General features: G+C 38.2%; 3 protein-coding genes across 5 annotated transcripts in view; 1 reads left to right on the top strand and 2 right to left on the bottom strand.

Moving 5' to 3' along the window:
* get3 (guided entry of tail-anchored proteins factor 3, ATPase) overlaps nucleotides 1-4,585 on the bottom strand; it is a 6,653-nt gene extending 2,068 nt beyond the window's left edge. Inside the window, exons 1-6 of the mRNA XM_016469693.1 lie at nucleotides 4,314-4,585; nucleotides 3,350-3,497; nucleotides 2,726-2,875; nucleotides 2,026-2,175; nucleotides 1,750-1,857; nucleotides 1,455-1,671 (exon numbers count right to left, since the gene is read on the bottom strand). Coding sequence (XP_016325179.1) covers nucleotides 1,462-1,671; nucleotides 1,750-1,857; nucleotides 2,026-2,175; nucleotides 2,726-2,875; nucleotides 3,350-3,497; nucleotides 4,314-4,510 — 963 coding nt within the window. The 5' untranslated portion in view covers nucleotides 4,511-4,585 and the 3' untranslated portion in view covers nucleotides 1,455-1,461. The remainder of the gene's footprint in view (nucleotides 1-1,454; nucleotides 1,672-1,749; nucleotides 1,858-2,025; nucleotides 2,176-2,725; nucleotides 2,876-3,349; nucleotides 3,498-4,313) is intronic.
* Nucleotides 4,586-5,623: 1,038 nt separating this feature from the next.
* On the bottom strand, nucleotides 5,624-9,076 carry LOC107675362 (RING finger protein 11-like). 3 transcript variants are annotated; one of them, XM_016469683.1, is made up of 4 exons: nucleotides 8,949-9,076; nucleotides 8,595-8,826; nucleotides 7,079-7,248; nucleotides 5,624-6,769 (listed from the first exon to the last, which is right to left on the bottom strand). In XM_016469683.1, exons 2-4 carry the CDS (start codon nucleotides 8,691-8,693, stop codon nucleotides 6,598-6,600), a joined length of 441 nt encoding a protein of 146 aa, XP_016325169.1. In that variant the 5' UTR covers nucleotides 8,694-8,826; nucleotides 8,949-9,076; the 3' UTR covers nucleotides 5,624-6,597. The 3 variants fall into 3 exon arrangements, with proteins under 3 accessions (XP_016325169.1, XP_016325165.1, XP_016325156.1); XM_016469679.1 differs by having other exon boundaries at nucleotides 8,595-8,819; nucleotides 8,926-9,076; XM_016469670.1 differs by having other exon boundaries at nucleotides 8,595-9,076.
* Nucleotides 9,077-10,671: 1,595 nt separating this feature from the next.
* Nucleotides 10,672-12,667, top strand: part of LOC107675389 (UV excision repair protein RAD23 homolog A-like) — a 9,185-nt gene continuing 7,189 nt past the window's right edge. Inside the window, exons 1-3 of the mRNA XM_016469703.1 lie at nucleotides 10,672-10,946; nucleotides 11,550-11,711; nucleotides 11,794-11,966. Of these exons, the coding sequence (XP_016325189.1) occupies nucleotides 10,881-10,946; nucleotides 11,550-11,711; nucleotides 11,794-11,966 (401 nt within the window). The 5' untranslated portion in view covers nucleotides 10,672-10,880. The remainder of the gene's footprint in view (nucleotides 10,947-11,549; nucleotides 11,712-11,793; nucleotides 11,967-12,667) is intronic.

The raw sequence follows: 12,667 nt of genomic DNA on the forward strand, positions 1-12,667 counted from the left end.
AAAGGAAAGGAAGGAAATCAAAGGAAAGGAAATGAAAGGAAAGGTAGGAAATCAAAGGAAAGGAAAGGAAAGGAAATCAAAGGAATCAAAGGAAAGGAAAGGAAAGAAGGGAACGGAAGGGAAGGGAAGGGAGGGGAGGGGAGGAAAGGAAAGGAAAGGAAAGGAAAGGAACGGAACGGAAGGAAATCAAAGGAAAGGAACGGAAAGGAAAGGAAGGAAATCAAAGGAAAGGAACGGAAAGAAAAGGAAGGAAAGGAAAGAAAGCAAAGGAAAGGAAGGAACTCAAAGGAAAGGAAAGGAAGGAAATCAAAGGAAAGGAACGGAACGGAAGGAAATCAAAGGAAAGGAACGGAACGGAAGGAAATCAAAGGAAAGGAACGGAACGGAAGGAAATCAAAGGAAAGGAACGGAACGGAAGGAAATCAAAGGAAAGGAACGGAACGGAAGGAAATCAAAGGAAAGGAACGGAACGGAAGGAAATCAAAGGAAAGGAACGGAACGGAAGGAAATCAAAGGAAAGGAACGGAAAGAAAAGGAAGGAAAGGAAAGAAAGCAAAGGAAAGGAAAGGAAAGGAAAGGAAAGGAAAGGAAAATAATAGGAAAAATTATAAAGAAAAACAAGAGGAAGGAAAAGGAAGAAAAATGTACAGAGAGAGAAAGTAAACAGGAGGAAGAAAGGGAAGAATAAAACATTAAATAGAGGAAAACAGAAATAGGGAAAATAATTGGGGGAGGATAAAGAAAAATTTAAAAGTAGAAAGGAAAGAAGAGGAGGAAAAAGTGTGAAGAAAAAGAAAAAGTAAAGAGAACAGAAAAAGTATGGAAAGGTAGAAAAGGGAAAGGTAAATTAAAAAAGGAAATTATAAAGGAAAAAGAAAGAGAAAGAGGAAAAGAGAAAGAGAAAAGAGAAGATGGAAAGGAATAGGAAGGAGCAAGGTACGGTGGGAAAACAAAGGAAAAGGAAAAGTATAAACACCAAAAGGAAGAGGAAAAAGAAAAGGTAAAGTAGGAAAAGGGAAGTAAAGGAAGAAATAGAACAGAAAGGAAAGAAAAGAAAGGAACGAGGAAGAGATTGAAGAAATTAGATTTGATTTTTAAACTCCTGAAGGTACAATAAAATGTAACTAAAGTAAATTATGCATTGGTTCGATCTGAATGACATTATGTTTAGCCTTTATTATGATAGGATAGTGTAAACAGACAGGAAGCCAAGTGGGAGCGGGAAAGGTCCTCGAGCTGGGATTCGAACTCGGGACGCCCGTAACACAGCGGCGCTATACGTCGGAATGACATTACATCTTGCAGATCATGTTTCACTATAAAGATACTGAGACCAAAATGGCACAGTAAAGAACCTCCACTGACAGACACTTTCCTTCTTTCTACTAAGACTAGGAATCTTGTCACAGGTTTCCGTAGTGTATAAATGCAAAGTCATAAAATGTAATTTGTCTTAACTGGTCACACACACACCTGGTCCAGATACTTGGACTGAATCTTGTGTCGGGCTTCACACATCTTGCAGGGCCGTTCGCTGTCGGGGAAAACCAGCTGGTTGACGATAATGTTATGCGTGTCGATGCGACACTTGGCCAGCTCCTGAATCAAACGCTCCGTCTCATACAGAGACAGGAACTCTGCGATGCACACGCAGATAAACGTCGTCTGCTCCTGCATGCCAAACAGAAATCAACATTTTTCATCCTTCTGATCAGGCATTAACAGGGACCACTGAGGCGTGACACTCACCGGGTCCTTAAACTGCTCGCTGACTGAGCGGATGACGGGGAGCGTCTCCTCCAGTTTAGACGCCAGCTGATCTGCATTCATGTCTCCCAGGCCCAACATGCTACACATCTGCAATGGTTTGACAGGAAGTCAAATTGGGGGTTTTTTTTTTTTTAAATAAACATTCACACTTTTTCTATAAACTTTTATACATTTCTCTACCATACACTTGTATATTCCACTATTCTCCAGTGCTATTTTACAAACACAGCAATTCCCAGAATGCAGTGCTGATACCTGTGAGATGAAGGGGCTGATCTGGTTCTTGATCTGCATGAGGCGGCCCAGTCCTCTCTCCACGATGGTGGGGAAGTTGAGCAGACGCAGAGTGTGTCCCGAGAGAAATTTAAAAAATGTTAAATCGGCATATTCGAATGATTTCCGAAGGACCAAAATAACTGTATAAATGTATTTCTACAATTTATTAATTTATTTCTATAATAATAATTATATTAATAAATAAATACATAAATAACAATAAGCTAATGATTATATACACCACACATATTTTATACATATTTTTAAATAAACAACATAAAAATGACTGTTGAATGTGGGTGTAAAAAGTGACTGTGGGTGGTTTGCCATCTAGATGTGGAAGAGTGTTACTGCATTAAAAGGCCAAGATAAAACCCGGTTTTATTTACAATTTTTTTTATTACTGAATTATGTAATTCATTGCACACTTTTATCCTTGTCTTTTGGATGCTTTGAAGGAAAGTTTGTAATGCTGTGATTCATTTTGGAGCCCTTTGGTTTCATTCTTGACTTACAACTCTTTATCGAAGAAGTGTTTGAAATGCTAATGAAGGCTCAAACCTCATCTAAACACCCCTATGACTAGAGCTTTTCAAGACGATGCAGTTTAGAAAGAAATATTGCATTGTGAGACTATTATAGTGCAATATGTTCAATGCAGGAAGCTGACTGAGTCTGACCTCATGACCTCTGCGTAGCTCATGGCCTCGTCGATGCCGGGAAAAGCGCTCATGGCTTCCTGCATCATCTTCTTCCCCATACTGAGCATGTTGTCCTCCTCGAAGAACTCATCGGGGAGCTCCGCCACACCCAGACTGGGGTCGATCTCCTACAGAGACACAACGATGGAGAACAGAGTCTTACCTCATGTATATCATCACCTAAACACGATTATATAAAGCTAAAATAAACACGGGTATATTGAACTATATCTCAAAGAATAGAAACCTTTAAACCAGATACTAATACATTGTTTGTCCAAGTTTCATCTTCCCCTTCCTTTTTTCTTGCAACATCTTCACAGTCATAACAGAAAAGGATGTGATTTATATTTCTGGCAAGAACAGCACAAGTTCCTGAAGTGAATCTCACATGAGTTTATGCTAATTTAAATTGACTAGATATTTATAGATTCAGTATAAATAAGCTAAACGATGCAGTTTAATAGAACTGCTTTTCTGTGACAATTCTTTCACACTGGTGTGTATAAGGACTGAGCAGGTCATGTTGGTGAATGTCATGGCACTGTTTTTAGTGTACACACAGCATTTAGTGCCAACAGTGTGTGCCGTTGATAACGTACCATGGCAAAGAGGTTGTCGTAGCCCTTGACTTTGGTGGGCACCTTGGAGAACTTCTGGTCGAAGGCATCTGAGATGTTGTGTGCTGGATCTGTGGATATGATGAGGACGCTCTCTCGCACCGCCGCTAACTGAACCGCCAGACTGCAGCTGCAACACAACAAGCCAAACAAACTTATATAAACACTTACTCTAGATACAATACAACCAGAGAAGAAATCAGCATTTAAACAGTATTTTTGAATGACATTATATTATGATTGAGAAAACTTTGAATATTGGATGGTCTCTGAGAGCTACCAAACTAATTTCGTTGTATTATTATAATGACAATATAGTTTCTTATCTTATATTATCTTTTTTTCAGTATGTTTTCTTTATTAAGCAAACCAAAAATGACAAATGAACTTAATCACAAATTGTCAATCAGTTCATGTAAGAAATATCTTAAGTGCAAGAACACATTTTGTGAATTCTGCCATTTATAAACACCTGTTGCAGTAAAAAAATCACATTATTATTATTACTATAGAATAACAAAGTGGCTGTATCATAGATGGCAGATTGTATGATATAAATGTAAATATGAACTGCTTAGATGATTAATATCAACCGCTTTCATTTATGTGTCTGTTTTTCTGTGATATGTTATCAAAGAATTAATGAATTATTATTCTTATAGAAAATGATTTTTAAAAATACCAACATTTTGGTATTTTTATGAAATATCATAAATTACCATCTCGACTCGTGTAAGGTTTTATATTTAGAGAATTGTTTTGTCATTTGCTCGTTTTTAAGCATGCATTTTAAGGGACACATTAATGAGTTTCAGCGTGTTTTTCACCAGTAATGCAATACAGTAATATAGCAAACATGTATGAATGACTAATCTATGTTGTTGCTAAAGCAGCACTGACAGCTAACAGCCTCTCAGCTGTAAAACCCCGACGTTTATTCACTCACCTGCATGTTGTCTTGCCCACGCCACCTTTACCACCCACAAATATCCATTTGAGTGATTTCTGCTCTATAATATTCTTTAATGTCGGCTCTAAAGGCTCTACATCAGGCGCATCCTCAAACTCGTCTTCCACTGAAGCTGCCATCTTGCGCTCAAATCGGTTGGAATACACCAAAGCGGCAGCTGCACACTCCGCCATTTTGGCTCCGCAACAGCAGAAACACCACGCTAGAATGGACAGAACTTAGATCCAAAATGGCCCGTGTGGGGTGGCCAGTCGCGAACGGAAGTGTGTTGATTACGCTGATGACTCAGCCGGACTGTACCAACTACTTTCACAGCACGAGAATTTATTTCTCATTAGTTGGAAGTGTAAATACACTTATAATAATAATAATATCACATGTTGGGTGAGTAGTGGATCGTTAAATATTTATCGTGCGTTGTTCATTTGTGTACTTGGAAGACAGAATCACACAAAACGGGTAGATATGGAAGAATTTGGCAACCTTTATTGTATTATAATACTATTCTTGTGCCATTATTGCATATAAACCAAACACTTCATTTTAATAGTATGCCTGCTAATGTTTTTGTTGGCAAACTTACATTTATATGGCACCAACAAGCTTTTCTTTTTTTTATTATTAATTTTATTTTATTTTGAAACAAAATATAATGTTGCGGTGATTGTACTTCACAGAATTATGACATTTATTTTTACATTTGTGTTGTGCTAGAGCTACATTTCAATTCTGAATCATTAACAGAAAATTAAGTAATTCATCCAATATGATATCTAAGAGCAGTAACAGGCTGATTTCGAGATTTTCAGACACTGTTCTCGGTATTCAATCACATTTTAAGTCACAATGGTTCAGTACAGAGATACAGAGGTGAGCTTGAGCAGGATGAAATATTTTATGAATACAGTTTCAGGCTAATCATGGGGCTCTTAACACAGTTTAGCCCGATTAACATGATTAATCCAGCACAATGACTGAGCAAACAAAACAACAAAGGTGAAAATCTTCCTTTTTGCACAAGCAGTTCAAACTGACAGGTATAAGATCATGTATTCAGCTAACATACAGAAAAGACTCAAAGACATTACGAACAGTATCAAAACTGATCGAAGCATGTACTGCTTTTTTTCCATGTTCAAAAAGAAAAAAAATAGTTTGCATCAATCAGGAAAACAACAAGGAATAACTTTAAAGCTTCCACTGTAAAGGCTGACTTTAAGTCTGCAACATTTGAAAGGTGCACAAAGTTTGGCGATTGTATCATTATTATTCTCTTCCAAAATAAAGAAAGAAAACTACTGAAGACGGTGCCCACGGTTCTATCCAAACAGACAAGGCAAGGCAAAGCTAAGTGGGGACAAACAGGATCCAACATGTAACACCAAAAACAAGCATTTAGGGGAAAGATGATCCAAAACCAGTGTAAAAAGGCAACTTACATCCCAGAACCTGGAAAACAGCAGCTGATGAGGCAAAACTACCACTAAACAACCTCATCACCAACCCCATTATGATTAAACACGAAATGACATAACGTGACGCATTTATCAAGCTATTTAGATGTGGATGCACCCATCCGTAGTGATCGAGAAAATGATAGAAAAAGTATGTAAAACTACCACCTCAAACACCAGTTAGTGCATCACGAGCTTCAACATTATCATCATGGCACATGTTTTCTTGTAGATTCGGTTTCTCAGCATTCTAATTGTGAGCCGTAAAAGGCACATTCACAGCCTGCAGAAATGAAACTCTGCCCTCTAGACTTGTCAAATTCAGAAAGGGATGATCTCATTGGCGGAATTTTGGCGGTGGGCGGGTTCCACATCCAATCAGAAGGACATGAGTCCCTCTCGCATATATTGCACATTTCATGAATTTGGTTAGAACGAAAAGAAAAAAAAGTATATAATTTATTAATTTAACCCTAATTTACTCATTCGAATTGGCTTTTGAAACACTCTATCTTCATTAGAGATGCTTCCATGGTTTTCCACCTTGCTAAACTTCACTTTTACATCAATTACATGTATATGTATTCGAAAAGCGCTTTGACATGCAAGTGAGAGGTTTTAAACATCCTTCCAGGGCCTTTTAAGTTTAACACTAGACATTTTTACAGTCTCTGAACACACACACACACACACACACACACACACACAGAGTCAAACCACCTTCATTTGTTCAATCTACTGTCCCAAACGTTTCGGGGCTCTTGGCAGACTCATTGGCACGTCTCTCGGTTTTTCCGCAGGCACTCTCAGTTTGTCTCGTAAGAAGACAGCAGCGCAGCGTCGACGGGCTCCATACAGGAAGGGCAAGTGAAGGAGCGCATGAGCCAGGCGTCAATGCAGTCCACGTGATAGATGTGCATGCAGGGCAGGAACCGGATCGGGTCGCCGTACTCGAAGTCCATCATGCAGATCACACACCTGTGGGCAGATGGCAAACATTTTTACATGCAGCCAGCTAGATTTTAAAGTGGTTTTCACTAGTGCTGTCAAACGATTACTTGTGATTAATCGCATCCAAAAATAAAAGTTTTTGTTTACATAATATATGTGTGTGCTGTGTATAATATTTTTCTGAAATATATACATGCATGTGTGTGTATTTATATATACATAATAAATATACACAGCACACACACACATAATATTATGTAAACAAAAACTTTTATTTTGGATGCGATTAATTGTTTGACAGCACTAGTTTTCACGTGTTTTCTGGACATCACACACTCTTTGATCTTCTTGTCGGACGGCTCCGATCCCGGGTCAAAGATCCCTCGGGGCAGGTGTTGGATGAGGCCGATGCGCTGAGCGATACGGACCTGCTCCTCCTCCGTCAGCTGAGTGGCCAGCCGCGTCTGACTGGGTGTGGGATGGTACACTGGCACCTGCGCCCGCTCCTGGGGTCACCAGAGCGTTTGATCACACATAATTAATGCAATCCGCTAACATGTGGTTAGAGCACACAAAAGGGCTTATTAGAACTTCACACTCTTAAAAATAAAGGTTCTTTATTGGCATCGGCAACCATGCAATCTTTTCAAAATAGGGACAAAATAGTTCTTTATAGTGGAAAACGGTTTCTTAGATTATTAAAATCACACTAAGATAAAATGGTTCTTTTAAGAATTGATCACTGAAAGGCAAAAAAAAAAAAAAAAGGTTCTTCTGTAGCATCTCAGCGAAAACCCTCTTTTGGAACCTTTATTTTATAAAAGTGTGTAGTTTAACAAAATAAAAGAAATAACAAAAAATATGAATTGACACTATCCTGTAAATGCAGCCATTAGAAGATATATCCATGCTGTATGTGAAAAATACGAAGATTAATGATTTTTGAATTGATTACATTTTTAAAAGATAAATTGTATTTATTTTTTTATTTATTTGCCCTTTCTCTGTCTCATTTTAGATTGATATTATACGGAAATATAAAAAATTATTTTAAATTAAAATAATTAATTTAAATTTAGAATGTAATAATATTTTTACTTTATTAACAAAATCCAAACTTTTCATAAAAATAAAATTACATAATTATTCTTTTAATTATTTCAGTAAAATGTTGCATTCACACGTCCAGAATAACATATATGTAAGACTGATCTTATGATGACTTCTAAAAGTCTTTCAAACATGAGAACACAAAGCAAGAAACTTTTGAATGCAACACAAATATTTTATTTATTTATATATGTTCTTCTGTATTACGGTTGTTTTTTATTCTTTATATCACATTCTCTGAACTGTTAAATAATGCACTGTCCTTTATTTATTTAAAAGCCCATAAAAGAAACTATGTTATGTTGCAGTTTTGTATTTGCAAGTACAAAGTACAGATGTGCTGTAATTTAAGGAAGCATTTCTTTAAAATGTATGGCAGGCTTTCAAAAACACGATCTGGCCCAGCTCAGACACTTTATTTATTTACCTTTTTTTATTATTATACCTTAATATGGCATTACAACCTATACTGTCATTGTAGTGTCCAAAACAGCCATGGTACATTTTTTTCAGTCAGAGATCACAGTCAATACCTAAGATGCATATCTATGATGACAAACTGCATTTCTCAAAACCTGAAATAGGCAAACTTTTCCTGTTCCTTTTTAGATCTAGATCAGACAGTTGCATACCCATTGCTATTACTACTATAACATATGGCACACAATCCGAGCTTGTCTGCAGTCTAGTCTGTGCTGTACACAGCAGAATGACAGTGTTGTGGTCTACTAGCCTGTGGTACCTGGTAGGGTGGCGGAGGCTCTCCTGGCAGACTCGCCCCCTCGGACTCGTTGAGCAGGGACAGATCATCAGCGCCTTGAGAAGACAGACAGTTCCCCATTGAGCAGAACCTGCACCACACGACAAACCCTCCAAAATCACGTCTAGGTGGCCTTTGAAAGACTCGCCAGTCTTCGGTTGTGTTTAGGGACCGTCGTTTCCGCAGCCCGTTGTGTCTGATGTCTGTCTAGACTCTAGTATGTAGAAAAACAAACGCGTCGCTAGCCAGCGGTCCGATTTTCACACACACACGAAAGACGTTTAAAAGAGTGGGAATCCTTGAAAACCGATACGTCCCGGTTGGTTTAATGCTTACCGGTGTGCACAACATGCATGACATATAATATGCATTTATTATGGCCTGTACAGAGCAATGTTTTTAGGTAAGACCTCTTGACGACTCCATATCTCCTTTCATTGTTTACAAACTCTTGGACCGGAAGTGGGTTGATCTGTGGATTGTGGTTGTTGTAGTTTTTGTACTGAACGCTGACGCAAACACTGAAACAACACATTTTGAACACAAGGTCACCCATTTCTCTTTTGTGTATCTATCTAACATGATTCGAGAAATCCTTTAAAGTCTTCACTCCCGGTCCTTCATATATAAACATGATTGCACATGAATAAAAGTTGTTTGTGTTGTTCAGAACAGCCAGGGAGAAAATATAGCCTATTTTTGACTGCTGCTGCTGCTGCAGCAAAAAGGTCATTTAATTTTGTAATTTAAACTGTAATTTTTATATATCGTGCAAAAAATGTTTTATATACTTTGAATAAAAATCTATAGTTAATATAGTCAATATAATTAATTTTCATGGTGAATCTTATGATTTTATTCGGTACATTTCACATACACAAAACCAAAAGGAGTACTTTTAAACCATGTTTTTAGATAATTATTGTTGAACTGTATGTTTATTGATTTTCTTAAGTGTATTTATATAAAAAAAGATATAGGACAACCGTATATGCAAAAGAGTTACCTGAATAAAGATAACTGAAAAGTAAAACATTGAACTTTGATATGATCTTTTTCTATTTACATTTACATTTAATCATTTAGCAGACGCTTCTATTTACTTCTTTATTTATTTTGTAAACCCTCTGTATTATAGTGTTATTCTTTATTTCGATATTTTACAAATATTTTTATTTACATTTTAATTTAAAATATTTATTCTGTGCTGTGTTTAGTGCAGAGCCGACTCTGGTTTAGTGGAAAATAAATAAATAAATAAAAGGAAGACCAAACAGGTTTGTACAAGGCATTTTCGCTTTAATAAAAATAACTATAAGACAAAAAAGGGTGAGACAAAACACGATCATAAAGTTAAATTAAACCATCCCAAATATCCATGTCCATGTCATCTCTAAGGTCATTTTTATAATGTAAATAAATGTCAGAATTTGTATTTTTGGGTTCCGCGCACTCAAAGTGTCATTCCCCTCAGTTCCGGAGGATGTCGCTGTGTCAGAGCTCCTTCCTCCGCTCCGCCACCGCCGAAGAAAATGCCGCAGCGCACCTGACAGGCGTGTTTTTAGCCTGTTAGCTAGAGAGCTACATCTCTAAACGCTTAATACCGGTCCCTCGCTTTCAAAGTCAAACATTTCCTCTGGATATAGAAGTGCTCAAAGGTCCCGAATCAAGAAGAAAGGAGAAGACAAAGGCAGAGCAGTCATGCAGATCACACTGAAGACTTTGCATTTACAAATATTTTTATTTACATTTTTAATTTAAAATATTTATTCTGTGCTGTGTTTAGTGCAGAGCCGACTGGTTTAGTGGAAAATAAATAAATAAATAAAAGGAAGACCAAACAGGTTTGTACAAGGCATTTTCGCTTTAATAAAAATAACTATAAGACAAAAAAGGGTGAGACAAAACACGATCATAAAGTTAAATTAAACCATCCCAAATATCCATGTCCATGTCATCTCTAAGGTCATTTTTATAATGTAAATAAATGTCAGAATTTGTATTTTTGGGTTCCGCGCACTCAAAGTGTCATTCCCCTCAGTTCCGGAGGATGTCGCTGTGTCAGAGCTCCTTCCTCCGCTCCGCCACCGCCGAAGAAAATGCCGCAGCGCACCTGACAGGCGTGTTTTTAGCCTGTTAGCTAGAGAGCTACATCTCTAAACGCTTAATACCGGTCCCTCGCTTTCAAAGTCAAACATTTCCTCTGGATATAGAAGTGCTCAAAGGTCCCGAATCAAGAAGAAAGGAGAAGACAAAGGCAGAGCAGTCATGCAGATCACACTGAAGACTTTGCAGCAGCAGACCATTCAAATAGACATCGACGATGAGCAGACGGTATTTACGCGCTTTCTTTCGCTCATCTAAATACGTTACAACAAGTAGAAGTACTCTGAGTGAATAACTATTCACGACAGGAGTATATTTAGAACGATTTAAGTGGCTTTTTGAGTCATTGGGGATCAGCTGATCGTGTAAGGCGATAGATAGATATTTGTCTGTATAGTATAAACAAACGCAACTCACGATAATTAGTCTGTCAGGTTTATGTACTATATAATATAGAGTTACAGATTATTTGTGACCCTGGAGCACAAAACCAGTCATAAGTAGCACGGGTATATTTGTAGCAATATGAGTAATATCCTAATTACTCATTAGGATACTGAGTAAAGATAATGTTCCATGAAGATATTTTGTAACTTTCCTACCGTAAATATATAAAAACTTAATTTTTGATTAGTTTTCAAAAAATTGACCCTTATTTGGTGGTCCAGGGTCACATATTTAAAGATAACACCATTGTTATAACAGTATTATTAAAAGACAGGCTTGAAATAGCGGTCAGAGCATGTCTGGTTGCTTAAATATCCATGTATTATTTTCCTTTGATGATGTAAATGTATGACTTTAATAATTATAATTATGGTTTTGACTCAGGTGAAGGCATTGAAAGAGAAGATTGAGGCTGAGAAGGGCCGAGAAAGTTTTCCAGTAGCGGGACAGAAGCTGATCTACGCTGGGAAAATCCTGCAGGATGATACGCCCATCAAGGAGTACAAAATCGACGAGAAGAACTTTGTGGTGGTCATGGTGTCAAAGGTCAGAGTTGACCACTGACCGTCTGAATTAAGATAACAATCAAAAGATCTTAAGAACCATTTTTGTTTCTTTTTCTGTCCAGACAAAAGCACCAGGACCACCCACTCCACCCTCAGAACTACCCAAATCTGTCGCTGCGCCTTCCTCTTCCTCCTCTCCTCCTCCCGTTCCAGCCCCTGCAGCCATTCCCATCCCCAGAGACGAGTGTTCAGACGACCCTCCTGCAACCGTCTCGCCTGCCCAGAGCCCAGACTGGTGAGACTCAACCAGGATTCCTGTCAGAAATGGTGTATTTTTCTACACTGTTTATATCACTGTAGTAGATATATTTGCATGACTGGGCTGACTGCTTTAAATTATTGTCATGTAAGAGCGAAAAGCAATTTATTAGTTATAAATAATTAGAGGCCGAACGGTATATCGTTTTGCCGATATGAGCCTGTCGCCGATATATCGGTATCGGCAAATATGGCGCCGATATGAATTTTTTTTTACAGAACATATAACGCAGATAAAATGCTTGAAATGGTGTAATTACTTAGTTTGTCCAGCAGAGCGCGCTCCATTGTTTGCTACTGGCGACCTGAATGAAACGCTTTAAAGCTTGAGTCTATGGAAAACCATTGAAACTTTGAACGGCCATATCTCCGTAACGGCGCAGCGAATCCGCACCAAATTCGGGGGATCCCTTCAGCTCGAGAAACCCTCTCGAACGTGAATCGAGTGCACGTCTAGAGGCCCGCTTTCAAATGAGCCCCCGGGGTTCGGGAGTTACGGGTGGTTAAATTTGTGGTCCGACGCCGACCGATCAAGCGATCCCGGGGGGCTACCGAGAGGGCTCCTCGAGCTGAAGGGATCCCCCGAATTTGGTGGAGATCCGCCGGCGCGTTCGTGAGATAGTGAGATAGCGTTCGTGAGATAGTGACACCAGTCAACACTTTCACTTCAGTAAGGAG

Source organism: Sinocyclocheilus anshuiensis, unplaced genomic scaffold, assembly GCF_001515605.1.
Source record: "Sinocyclocheilus anshuiensis isolate Anshui unplaced genomic scaffold, SAMN03320099.WGS_v1.1 scaffold469, whole genome shotgun sequence".
NCBI lineage: Eukaryota > Metazoa > Chordata > Actinopteri > Cypriniformes > Cyprinidae > Sinocyclocheilus > Sinocyclocheilus anshuiensis.

What these genes read in the sequence shown, in the direction of transcription:
- LOC107675362 (XM_016469683.1), bottom strand. Translation starts at nt 8,693, where the DNA reads ATGGGGAACTGTCTGTCTTCTCAAGGCGCTGATGATCTGTCCCTGCTC. An exon ending in AGCCTCCGCCACCCTACCAG is followed by an intron (nt 7,249 to 8,594) that starts GTACCACAGGCT and finishes TGGTGACCCCAG; the next exon opens with GAGCGGGCGCAGGTGCCAGT. An exon ending in TCCGACAAGAAGATCAAAGA is followed by an intron (nt 6,770 to 7,078) that starts GTGTGTGATGTC and finishes ATCTGCCCACAG; the next exon opens with GTGTGTGATCTGCATGATGG.